At 41.8% G+C, this 13,477-nt stretch overlaps 1 protein-coding gene across 1 annotated transcript in view; it reads right to left on the reverse strand.

Moving 5' to 3' along the window:
- The window catches only part of VPS53 (VPS53 subunit of GARP complex), a 125,575-nt gene that overhangs the window by 111,794 nt on the left and 304 nt on the right, over positions 1–13,477 (reverse strand). Inside the window, exons 2-4 of the mRNA XM_067714648.1 lie at positions 11,513–11,593; positions 8,352–8,401; positions 4,356–4,422 (exon numbers count right to left, since the gene is read on the reverse strand). Of these exons, the coding sequence (XP_067570749.1) occupies positions 4,356–4,422; positions 8,352–8,401; positions 11,513–11,593 (198 nt within the window). The remainder of the gene's footprint in view (positions 1–4,355; positions 4,423–8,351; positions 8,402–11,512; positions 11,594–13,477) is intronic.

Genomic DNA, 13,477 nt, shown 5'->3' on the forward strand with positions numbered 1-13,477 from the left:
GTTATTGCAGGTGGCCTATGTGTTCTGAGAAATGCCAAGATGAGAGAGAGACAGCTTTTGCCTCAAGGACCTTATACACGAGCCAAAGGGACAAGATGTATTCACTGATAAGTCAGAGCAGATCACGAAAGCCAAGTCAAAAACACGGGCGCAGGACTGTGGGAGTTCGTGGACAGAGAGACTGTACATCTAACTGATGGATACTGGGATCGATTTTCTCATCTGTGAAATGAGAGGAGTGGACCAGATGAGTTCCAAGTCCCTTCGGGTTCTAAAACTCTGATTCCTTTGGTATATACTGTTGAGCCAAACAGAAAATTTCATAAAGGAAGTAGTGTTTGAACTGGGTATGATCTTGAAGTGAAGCTACTGGAAGAAAAAGAGGAGAGAGAGCATTTTAGGCAAAAAGAACATAAGCACAGGTCCAGAAAGCAAAGGGCATGCTTGGGAGAGCACTAGGCTTCCAGCGTGGATGGGTCACAGCAGGAGACAAAACTGGAAAGGTAGATTGAGGCCTTCAATGCCATGCAAAGGAACTTGGATTGAAGTTGGTAGAGAGCCCACAGGGGTTTGTGGGCTGTGTAGATGACATGACCAGACGTATGTCGGAAAGTGAAAGAGCAGAATGAGGCTACAGTGTTGGCCGGCTACCCTGTTACTCTTTGTTACGTCTAAGGGCCCTATTTACACAGGCCTCACCTGCCAGAGAGGTGACACTTCATGGGAGAGACCTAAATAAACAAAAACCAAAGCAATAAGGACTAAGAACCAAGCAAGGCCAGGAAATAGGATCAGTTGCGGGAAACTAAAATGTCTACACACAAATATTGACGATGACTACAAGGTAGACTACTTACAAACAGGCCAACGGAAGATGACAAGTAAGAGGAAAAAGAAAGTCACAAAATGTAGGAAAAATAGAGAAGCGGATAAAACTAAACATATAAGAGAAAAGGAAAAAGACTTATATAACACCTGTGAGCTACTAGAGGAAACCGGAGTATGAGAGATCATAGGACTACACGCTACCCCCATAAAATCTGGGCAGCATAATGAACATTTAAAAAAAATTGGCTATATACTAAATAATGTCAAAACAGGACAAATAACAGAATTGAGAGGCGCACACAGCCGACCTAACTGAATTACTGTTGAAGAGAGCAGGCCGGACACTGTAAGAGAAGACTAGACAGGGCACGATCAGCACTTCTGTTACGACAGCAATTCTGAAATAGGACGTCTAAGCAGAAGACTAGAATCCAGATGAAAAGGAAAAATGGTTAACAGATAACATCTGGCCCCCCAGTCACTGAAGAATACCTCTTCCCCGTACAATGCTTCTCCCCTGCATCCCCTTCCAACAGCCCTCCTTAGCTAGATCCAAAAAGAACTATAAAACTTTGAAATGAATCGACAGTTATCTGCTAGGCAACAAAACTAGGTATGAGGAATTATAGCTGTGTCAGGTTACTACTATCTCTCTCTCTTTCTTTTTTTTTGTTGCAATATATCAACTTTATTTCCATCTTGATTTCAAAAAAATTTTATTGAGGTAAAATACACATAACATAAAATTTACTATCTTAACCATTTTTTATTGTACAGTTTCATTGACCTGTTGTGCAAGCATCACCACTATCTATCCCCATAATTCATCCTGTAAAACGGAAACTCTACGTGTATTAAACACTAACTCCCCGTTCTCCCCCAGCCCCTGGCAACTACCATTATACATTCTGTCTTTATGATTTTCACTACTCTTAAGTACCTCATATAAGTGGAATCATCCGCTATTTGTCTTTTTGTGACTGGCTTATTTCATTTAGCATAATGTCCTCAAGGTTCATCCATGCTATAGCAGATGCCAGAATTTCTTTCCTTTTTTTTTTTAAAAAAAAATATTTATTTATTTATTTGGCTGTGTCAGGTCTTAGTTGCAGCACATGGGATCTTCATTGCTGCATGCAGGATCCTCAGTTGCGGCATGCGGGATCTTTAGCTGCGGCATGTGGGCTCTTAGTTGCAGCATGCGGGATCTAGTTCCCTGACCACGGATCAAACCTGGGCCCCCTGCATTGGGAGCTCAGAGTCTCAACCACTGGACCACCAGGGAAGTCCCCCCCCTTTTTTTTTTAGAATTTCTTTCCTTTTTAAGGCTGAATAATATTCCAATTATGTACAGACCATATTCTGCTTATCCATTCATCTGCCAATGGACACCTGGGTCGCTTCCATGTTTAAGCTATTGTGAATAATGCTGCTATGAACATGGGGGTAACAGGTATCTCTCCAGGACCCTGCTTCCAATTCTCTTGAGTATATACTCAGAAGTAGAACTGCTGGATCATATGATAATTCATTTTAATTTTTTGAGGAACCACTGTATTGTTTTACACAGCAACTCTACCATTTTACATTTCCACCAGCAGTGCACAAGCATTTCAATTTCTTCACCTTTGCCAACACCTGTTGTTTTCTGGTTTTTTGATAGTAGTCATCCTAATGGGTGTGAGGTTGTATCTCACTGTACATTTTTTTTAATAAATGCTGTGTTTTTTCCCAAGAGAAACACTTTATTTATTTATTCATTTTTGGCTTTGTTGGATCTTCGTTGCTGTGCGCAGGCTTTCTCTAGTCGCGGTAAGCGAGGGCTACTCTTCGTTGCGGTGCGTGGGCTTCTCCTTGCGGTGGCTTCTCTTGTTGTGGAGCACAGGCTCTAGACACCTGGGCTTTAGCAGTTGTGGCTCGCGGGCTCTAGAGCACAGGCTCAGTAGTTGTGGCGCATGGGCTTAGTTGCTCCGCGGCATGTGGGATCTTCCCAGACCAGGGCTCGAACCTGTGTCCCCTGTATTGGCAGGCGGATTCCTTTTCTTTTTTATTTTATTTATTTTTTACATCTTTATTGGAGTATAATTGCTTTACAATGGTGTGTTAGTTTCTGCTTTATAACAAAGTGAATCAGTTACACATATACATATGTTCCCATATCTCTTCCCTCTTGCATCTCCCTCCCTCCCACCCTCCCTATCCCACCCCTCTAGGTGGTCACAAAGCACCGAGCTGATCTCCCTGTGCTATGCAGCTGCTTCCCACTAGCTATCTATTTTACGTTTGGTAGTGTATATATGTCACATGCCACTCTCTCACTTCATCCCAGCTTACCCTTCCCCCTCCTCATATCCTCAAGTCCATTCTCTAGTAGGTCTGGCAGGCGGATTCTTAACCACTGTACCACCAGGGAAGTCCCACTCTCACTGTACTTTTTTTTTTTTTTTTTTTTTGGCGGTACGCGGGTCTCTCACTGTTGTGGCCTCTCCCATAGTGGAGCACAGGCTCCGGACGCACAGGCTCAGTGGCCATGGCTCACGGGCCCAGCCGCTCCACGGCATGTGGGATCTTCCCGGACCGGGGCACGAACCCGTGTCCCCTGCATCGGCAGGCGGACTCTCAACCACTGTGCCACCAGGGAAGCCCTCACTGTACTTTTGATTTGCATTTTCCTAATGATTAGTGATACTGAGCATCTTTTCGTGGGCTCATTGGCCATTCATATTATCTTCTTTGGAGAAATGTCTATTCAAGTCCTTTGCCCAGTTTTTAATCAGGTTGTTTGCTTTTTTGTTGTTGAATATTAGGAGTTCTCTAAATATTCTGGATATTAATCCCTCATCAGATATATGATTGGCAAATATTCTCTCCCATTCTATAGGTTGACTTTTTACTCTGTTGATAATGTCTTTTGACACACAGGTTACTGCTATCTTTTGCAGCAACAAAAGTAATATGAGGGACTTCCCTGGTGGTCCAGTAGGTAACACTCGTGCTCCCAGTGCAGGGGGCCCGGGTTCAATCCCTGGTCAGGGAACGAGATCCCGCATGCGTACCACAACTAAGAGTTTGCATGCCACAACTAAGACCCAGAGCAGCCTAAATAAATAAATATTTTTTTAAAAAAACTAATATCAAAATCCCAACAACTTAGCAGATAGATAAATGCAGCAACCTTGTTGGGCCACAGTACACAAAATAAAGGAGGGCTCAGAGACGTCCGACATTAAGGAGAAAGCCAAGGAAACTTCTGTTTTCTCATTTCAGCGTGCATTTAACCCTGGACCTGGGTGAGCTGTGCTACAATATATGCTTCTGGTCCAAGGGACGCTGAGTGACAGCTCACGGCTGGTCTGGGCAGCCTCCCCCTGCTACTAGTGGGACAAGTCATGCAAGTTTCCTGCTGTGTATGGGGCAGATCAGTTAAGGAAGTACTCTGTAAGCAGGCAGATCAATATTTTGGTCACTTGGTTGTGGGGTCTTGAAGAAATCAGGATATATTTAATACGAAGGAATAAGTTACTTACTTGCCGGCCATCCTGCCCCACATTTGTTTGACCTCTTACAACAGTTCGAATGCTGTCATCCAGTCTCCTAGCAAAAAAAGTTAAAGGATACAAATCATTAAAATATCTCGATTCCTTCAAGACGAAAAGACAACTCTCAAAACGGGAGAAAATATTTGCAAACGAATCAATGAACAAAGGATTAATCTTCAAAATATATAAACAGCTCATGTAGCTCAATATTAAAAAAACAAACAATCCAATCCAAAAATGGGCTGAAGACCTAAATAGACATTTCTCCAAAGAAGACATACAGATGGCCAAGAAGCACATGAAAAGCTGCTAGACATCAGTAATTATTAGAGAAATGCAAATCAAAACTACAATGAGGTATCACCTCACACCAGTTAGAATGGGCATCGTCAGAAAATCTACAAACAAATGCTGGAGAGGGTGTGGAGAAAAGGGAACCCTCTTGCACTGCTGGTGGGAAGGTAAATTGATACAGCCACTATGGAGAACAGTATGGAGGTTCCTTAAAAAACTAAAAATAGAATTACCATATGACCCAGCAATCCCACTACTGGGCATATACCCTGAGAAAACCATAATTCAAAAAGACACATGCACCCCAATGTTCACTGCAGCACTATTTACAATAGCCAGGTCATGGAAGCAACCCAAATGCCCATCGACAGACGAATGGATAAAGAAGATGTGGTACATATATACAACGGAATATTACTCAGCCATAAAAAGGAACGAAATTGGGTCAATTGTACAGACATGGATGGATCTAGAGACTGTCATACAGAGTGAAGTAAGTCAGAAAGAGAAAAACAAATATCGTATATTAACGCATATATGTGGAACCTAGAAAAATGGTACAGATGAACCAGTTTGCAGGGCAGAAATTGAGACACAGATATAGAGAACAAACATATGGACACCAAGTGGGGAAAGCGACGGGGGTGGTGGTGTGATGAATTGGGAGATTGGGATTGACATGTATACACTGATGTGTATAAAATGGATGACTAATAAGAACCTGCTGTATAAAAAAAATAAATAAAATTCAAAAATTAAAAAAAAAAAAATCTCGATTCCAGGTTGACCAAAAGAAAAAAAGCTGGGATTCCCTGGTGGCACAATGGTTAAGAATCCGCCTGCCAATGCAGGGGACATGGATTTCATCCCTGGTCCGGGAAGATCCCACATGCCGCGGAGCAACTAAGCCCATGCACCACAATTAGTGAGCCTGTGCTCTAGAGCCCACGAGCCACAACTACTGAGCCCGCGTGCCACAACTAATGAAGCCCGCGCACCTAGAGCCCGTGCTCTGCAACAAGAGAAGCCACAGCAATGAGAAGCCCGCGCACCACAACAAAGACTAGCTCCCGCTCGCTGCAACTAGAGAAAGCCCGTGTGCAGCAATGAAGACCCAACTCAGCCAAAACTAAATTAATTAATTTTTTTAAAAGTTAGTAACATATCCATCAATGTTTGCAGATTGCAGCTACTTATTCAGAAGAAAAAACAACGATGTCTGATGATAGGAGGAAGAGTGAGGCCTTGGACCTCAGTGAGGGAGCAGCAACAGTAGTGTAGAAGCCAAGCCCTGCACAGACTAATGAGTCGCCTTTGTTATTTTTTAAAAGGCTATTTTCACTTAATGTTCAGAGCCATTCAAAAGGACCAATGTAACTTTTAGTATTTGTCATGGAGTAAACCAGAAATGACAAAGTTGCTGAAACTTTATGGGAACAAGCCAGAGAATTCAAAGTAGCCCGCACAAAATCCTTCCTCAGTAACATCCTAGGAACCTTAAAAGGGATGAGGAGCAGGTGCTATATGAAATCCATGCCTCGCCACCCGGGCCCTGATCTGCAGGAGGCGGATCTGTGGCCCCCACTTCCTCTTTCTCCTGCAGCTTAACAGGGGCCATTTAATGGCATCTCAACCAGAGAATTTTATGTCAGTTTATGTCATTTATGTCATTTTTCATTTGAAGAACCGTTAAAGGTATGGTGAGAGAAAGCTGAAAATAACTGGCTTGCAAGTGATTTTCACTTTCGTTGTTGTTTTGGGATTTTTTTGGCCGCGCCGTGCTGCGCAGCATGTGGAATCTTAGTTCCCCCAACTAAGGATCGAACCCGCGCCCCCTGCATTGGAAGCATGGAGTCTTTTTTTTTTAAACATCTTTATTGGAGTATAATTGCTTTACAATGGTGTGTTAGTTTCTGCTTTATAACAAAGTGAATCAGCTATACATATACATATATCCCCATATCTCCTCCCTCTTGCATCTCCCTCCCACCCTCCCTATCCCACCCCTCTAGGTGGTCAAAAAGCACAGAGCTGATCTCCCTGTGCTATGCGGCTGCTTCCCACTAGCTATCTGTTTTACATTTGGTGGTATATATAAGTCCATGCCACTCTCTCACTTTGTCCCAGCTTATCTTTCCCCATCCCCATGTCCTCAAGTCCATTCTCTACATCTGCGTCTTTATTCCTATCCTGCCCCTAGGTTCTTCAGAACTATTTTTTTTTTTTTAGATTCCATATATATGTGTTAGCATACGGTATTTGTTTTTCTCTTTCTGACTTACTTCACTCTGTATGACAGACCCTAGGTCCAACCACCTCACTACAAATAACTCCATTTCGTTTCTTTTTATGGCTGAGTAATATTCCATTGTATATATGTGCCACATCTTCTTTATCCACATTCATCTGTTGATGGACACTTAGGTTGGGAAGCACGGAGTCTTAACCACTGGACAGCGAGGGAAGCCCCTCGCAAGTGATTTTTGGATCATGGGGGAATTTTCATTTTCTGTGCAAACCCTATAAAACTTAGCCGTCTCTACTACCGCTGTTACAGCTAAAGTCCACCGAAACAATCAACAGGCTTCTTTGTATTTATTTATTTTTGGCTGCATAGGGTCTTCATTGCTGTGCGCAGGCTTTCTCTAGTTGCGGCGAGCAGGGGCTACTCTCCGTTGTGGTGCGTGGGCTTCTCAGTGTGGTGGCTTCTCTCGTTGCGGAGCACAGGCTCTAGGCACACAGGTTTCAGTAGTTGTGGCGCACGGGCTTCAGTAGTTGTTGCACATGGGCTCAGTAGTTGTGGCGCACGGGCTTAGTTGCTCTGCAGCATGTGGGATCTTCCCAGACCAGTGCTCAAACCTGTGTCCCCTGCATTGGCAGGCAGATTCTTAACCACTGCGCCAACAGGGAAGTCCCTTCTTTGTACTTTTTAAGGCACCCAACTGAACAAAACATTAATGGCAGAGGTCTTCACCTAAAAATCCAAAGGTTGTCAGGGAAAAAAAAATCATCTCCTGGATTCAAAATGAAGGCTTCTCCTCATCACAAGTTAAAAAACAACAACAACAAAAAAACTATATTTAAAGTAATAACATCAACCATTACAATAATAATTACAACAAACAAACTTTGAGTATCTACCATGTGTCAAAACTGGAAATTCAGACATGGATAAACCAGAATAAGGCTATTTGGCAGAAAGGACATCTGATGACCACCCTAGACATCCTAGATTAATCACAATGTTTAGTCCTGGGACACCACCCACACCAACCAGCAGATCTGACCACATTGTTAGCTGATACATGGCCAAGGGATATATAAGCCCAGCTTCATATCTAAGCCTCGGGAATACAAAAAAAAAAAAAAAAAGGGTAAATCTGCTAGGGAAATAAAGCCACTAAAAATGTAGCAGAAATGCTTTTGTCTCCTTTTATAATCAACTGTTTTGAACAGTCTATTACAGATTCCTTCCTTTTTTTAAAATAAATAATTGAAGACTGATCAAAGAATCAAGTTTTTTGCCACAAGGCTCATATGGAAACCCAGAAAAAAATACTATTTTTAAAAAGATTACCATCTACAGCAAACTTGAGATTTTAGTGTTCTTACAGATAAGTGTGATCCAGAATGTGATTAACTAAATGAACAGCATACTTTAATTATTAATAATCACACGGTGTTACTTACCTTATTTTCAGTCTAATTTTGTTCACAACTTCATCGATGTTTGCCAGAGACTACAATAAAGAAGGAAAGGTGCCAGCTGTTATTTCACTTCCTGGAATTCCTCTTTCCAGAGAAATGATGAACTATAATGGCTATTTATGACATCTCAAAGAAACTAATCATACGGTATGATACAATTTTCACTTAAAAAAAAATATATATAGGGAATTCCCTGGCGGTCCAGTGGTTAGGACTCCACGCTTCCACAGCAGGGGCATGGGTTCAACCCCTGGTCGGGGAACTAAGATCCCGCAAGCCTTGCAATGCAGCCGGGGTGGGAGGGCGGAGGAAGTATAGCCGGTAGTTGGCAACAACTGCAAAATTCAGCCTGGAATCTATTTTTCATAAATAAAGTTTTTTGGAAAACAGCCATGTCCATTCGTTTACATATTATCGACAGCTGCCTTTGAGCTACGAAGACAGAACTGAGTAGCTGCAACAGAGACTGAATAATCCATAAAGCCTAAAATTGCTATCTAGACCTTTACAGGAAATTTCCTGACCCCTGGTATATAGGATCGTGACAAACTCGTACAACAAAATCCTCATAGCAACAAAAATGAATGAATGATTACAACAGACAACAACATGGATGAACCTTACTAACATGATGTTGCGTGCGCACACACACACATGTACACAAACCAGACACAAGAGCATATACTGTGTGATTGCATTTATAGTATTTCAAACGTGAGTGAAACGTTCTCCTGCGTTAGAGGTCAGGATAGTGGTTAACTCTGGGGGGGCAGTGACTGGGGGGGCAAGAAGGGGCTACTTTATTAATGTTTTATTTCTTGGTCTGGGTGGTGGTTACCTGGCTTCACTCATTTGGTGAAAATTCATCAAGTTGTACATTTAGGATCTGTACACTCCTCCACATTATGTTAAACGTCAATAAATAAATACCTCTGTTTTTTATTTCATGTCTAGGTCCATTAGAAAAAAGCCTGGAAGGATAAACACTATTACTTTGAGTCTATATTAGTAGCTGTAACCTATGAAATCAGTAGCAGTAGTTGTAATCTATGAAGAAGAGGGATTTTAAGTTTTTCTTCTTTTTGCCTATGAGTATTTTCTAATTGCTCTATATTGACAATGCACTGCTATTGCAATTATAATACAGTTATTTCTATTTTTAAGACAATGACAATAAAAACAAATGGACTAGTACCAATTTAGTGAGCTGAAAACATGAGGAAAGGGTGCCCCCTAATGGAATAGAGATGGTACAATTTTATAGCACCATTTTAACTGAAGTTTTCAAAATATAATTTTGTAAGTCCTCTTTCCCTCTCTCCCGATAGATATTTTACCTCAGAAGGAATTGGGGGTGATGCAGGAATTGTGCTTATAAATTGCTAGCGGCAACCTGTGCTGGCAGGAAGAGGCAGGAGCCTTCCAGGCACAGGTCTGATAAGAGAACCAGGTCACACATAAAACAAGATGAAGTCTTGCCATTTACGACAAGATGGATGGACCTTGAGGGTATCAAGTGAAATAAATCAGATGGAGAAGCACAAATACGGTATGATTTCACTCATATGTGAAATATAGAAAACAAATAAACAAACAAATAAACAAAATAAATGAACAAGGGCTTCCCTGGTGGTGCAGTGGTTAAGAATCCACCTGCCAATGCAGGGGACACGGGTTCGAGCCCTGGTCTGGGAAGATCCCACATGCCACGGAGCAACTAAGCCCCTGTGCCACAGCGACAATGCAACTACTGCAATGTCCATGAGGTATATAGATGGATTTTGCCCAAGATTTAGCAATAGCTGAAAGAAATTATAAATCATGCCTTTACTTTCTATTACCTTTTAATTAAGGTCCATGAGAATCTGGGTTGGAAAATGGTATAAATCTGGGGTTGGGGAAATAAAGGTACCCCTGTGTCATAAATTTCCTGAATTACCTGAGAAACTTCACTATACATCACCATGGATGTCGGGACATAATTAGACAAGACATATAAGTGAATCTGTGGAACAACAAATGTCTTATGCTACCTTCAGTAGTTTAAAAACAAAAACCCACAAAAACTTATCAGGAAGAAGGGAGAACCGGGTGGTTCCCTATATACATAATTTTCAAATCTAACAATTTGTTGTGGTGAGTTAGCTGTCTTGATAGGCTGGGGTAAATTAAATCTTTTCGTGGCTAAAACTGCTATCTTTATACCATTGCTTCCAAATTTCTATCTCCAGCTAATTCCTAGAATTCATATTTCATAGAAAATGATGAGCTCTTAGGAATCCCCTGGCGGTCCAGTGGTTAGGACTTGGCGTTTTCACTGCCAAGGGCCCCTGTTCAATCCCTGGCCGGGGACTAAGATCCTGCAAGCTGTACATGGTGCAGCCAAAAAAGAAAAAGATGAGTTCTAAAGGCTATCTGTGAAATCTCAGAAAAGACAATCACACAGTATGATACCATTTTTTCCAAATTTATTTTAAAAATCAGCATGTCCATCAGAAAAAGTTTGGAAGGATATATGCCAAAATATTAACAGTTATGGCAATGATGGGCTCCAGACTCAAATATCCAACTATGTATTTCTACCTGGATGGCCCAAATATGTTCAAAACTGAGCTCACCTTTACACCCTAATTCTACCTTCTTACCACTAAAACTGGCTCTTCCTCCTTACTCCCAGTACAGGATAAAGGGGCCAACACCACCCACAGTCTGCTGGGCTAGAAATCAAAGTTCTGAAATTTACATCTTGAAATAGGAATAAAAGTAGCTTTCTAACTCCAGGCTTATCCTGCCTACCTCATTCCCATTTTTCCCCTATTACATTAGGAAAATCCTGTCTACTTCCCAATTTACTACAGAAAATTGGGGGTTGGGGGGCAACAGGACAGACGCTTTCAACCTAAGGGTATGATTTCTAATAATATGCTCACTATACAGAGAATTCCACACTAACACAACAACAGTATTTGGTATTAGCTAACCCTCCCCCCCCAAAAAAGAAAGCTGGTTACAACGGAGTCTAACTTGAATTTAACTCTCACTTGCTTATCAAGGTCCCTTAGATTATGTAGTATAACACATAATACATCATTAATATTCAGGATGAGCCAGAAGCCACTGCAAGAAGAAAACTCTATACTTACTTGCTCTGTTGGGAACAGCGTGTTGATATACTCCACAGCATTGAAATCTGCTCGATCTAGAGGATCCTGGCTTGGAAATACCTACATAAAGATAGAGAATTAAAAATCACCTATCTTTCTGCCTTGCTTTATGTATTATTTCTTTCCTCCCTATTGGTTGGTAAGTCTTTGGAAGGCAAAGACCATAGCTTTTTTTCATTTTACGAGGCTTAACAACAACAGACGCGCAATAAAATATCTAGTAAAGTAAATCTGTAATTTTCACATCTTAGTAAAACTAACAGAATGTGCAACAGTGAAAAGTTCCAGATATCCACGAAATCCCAAGGACAAGGTAAAATAAGTGGGCATTGTACACTATCAGATTAAGCCAGCGGATGACATGGTTGTATTAAGGGAATCTTGATAACAGACTTATTATACACCATGTCTCAGTGATGTCTCAGCAGTAGAATTCACTATGCATCAAAGCGATTATTATACTCAGCGTCAGGAAGTGGAGAACTGTCCATCTCTTTTACAGAAGAAAGCAAGCCGCCTTCTGAGAAATATAGCTAACTCCCTTCAGATGTTGCAATTTGAAGAACATGTATCAAGGTGGGTTGCAAAGCAGTTAAGTGATCCCCTGGGTACTAGATTTCACCAGCTCAAGGCAGTTATTCTGGGAAGCAAATTCTTTTTTGAGGTCTTCTTATTGGAGAAACCTGTGCTAGAATTCAATCTTACCAAGAAATAGGAAAAACTGTGCTCTTCTAAAACACTTGTCAAACGATAACTGACTGCATTATTTGTTTCTTCTATTGGAGCCCACTAGGTCCAAAGGGAATGAAATGTATGTCTCTGGGAATTCCCTGGCAGTCCAGTGGTTAGGACTCGTGCTCTCACTGCGGGCAGCCCAGGTTCAATCCCTGGTAGGGGAACTAAGATCCCACAAGCCCTGAGGCAAGGCCAAACAAACAAACAAAAAACAAACGAAAAAAGAAACATATGTCTCTTTCTGGCAGATGGAGGTGGGTGGAAAGCAGTGTGACTTGAACACCAAAACTTTTGCCTAATGGCCTGGCATCCTCAGGATCTGCCAAATGTGCTGTGAATGAGTAATCCAACCACTCCAAGGAAAACACATCTAAAAATCTATAAATGGGACAATACAAACAAATAACTTAGTACACTGGCAGACCCATAGTAAGTATTAATGGTCAATAAATATTAACTATCAGTAATAGAAGTAGTAATGTTTAACTTCAAAAAACTTCCCAGTGGTCATTAAGTATGGCTCACCACTCCTTTTCCTAAATCCCCTACACCAACTTCTTTAAGGGAGATTTTTCTCCCTTCATCAGGAGCGATACCCTGTACAAGGGTCTAAATTGCTATTTCTAATATCATCACTCTTAAAAACTCCATACGCTTGAAAAGAGAATTTAGTCACCTAAAGAATTCCTGCAGGGAAGAGAAGCCACCTGGGAATATTCTTCAACCTAACCCAAATTAATCAACAGCAGGAATTCTCAACTAAGTATGGTAAAGGGTTTTTTGTTTTTTGCTTTTAACCTTTGCCCCTCTGCTTTGCGATATGCTTCAAAAATAGAGGTTACCTCCTCCCCTCAATTCCGCGTCACTCACAAGGGGCTAGATGGAGAATCCGGAACACTGCGACACCAGCCTGATAAATGAATGAACAGCCCCGCAACCCCCAAAACCTGAGGTTGCTACCTATGAGGTCCCTTTTTCTAGGTGCATCCTTTCAGGAGACACAGCTCCTTTACCCAAACCCACCAGGACGCCCCACCCTCCAAAGACAATCAAGGCCTAGAAAAGATTCTCTCCCTCCTCTAGATTCAGAAACCCCTTCCCACCACCACCTCCCACCAAAACCTTTCCTTGCCCTTCTGCGCCTAGCTCCCACGTCTCCCACGAAGACCGCTTCCCCGGCGTCCTACCCCATGTCCCATCCCCAGAGCT

The sequence above is a fragment of the Pseudorca crassidens genome, chromosome 19 (assembly GCF_039906515.1).
Source record: "Pseudorca crassidens isolate mPseCra1 chromosome 19, mPseCra1.hap1, whole genome shotgun sequence".
Taxonomy (NCBI): Eukaryota; Metazoa; Chordata; class Mammalia; order Artiodactyla; family Delphinidae; genus Pseudorca; species Pseudorca crassidens.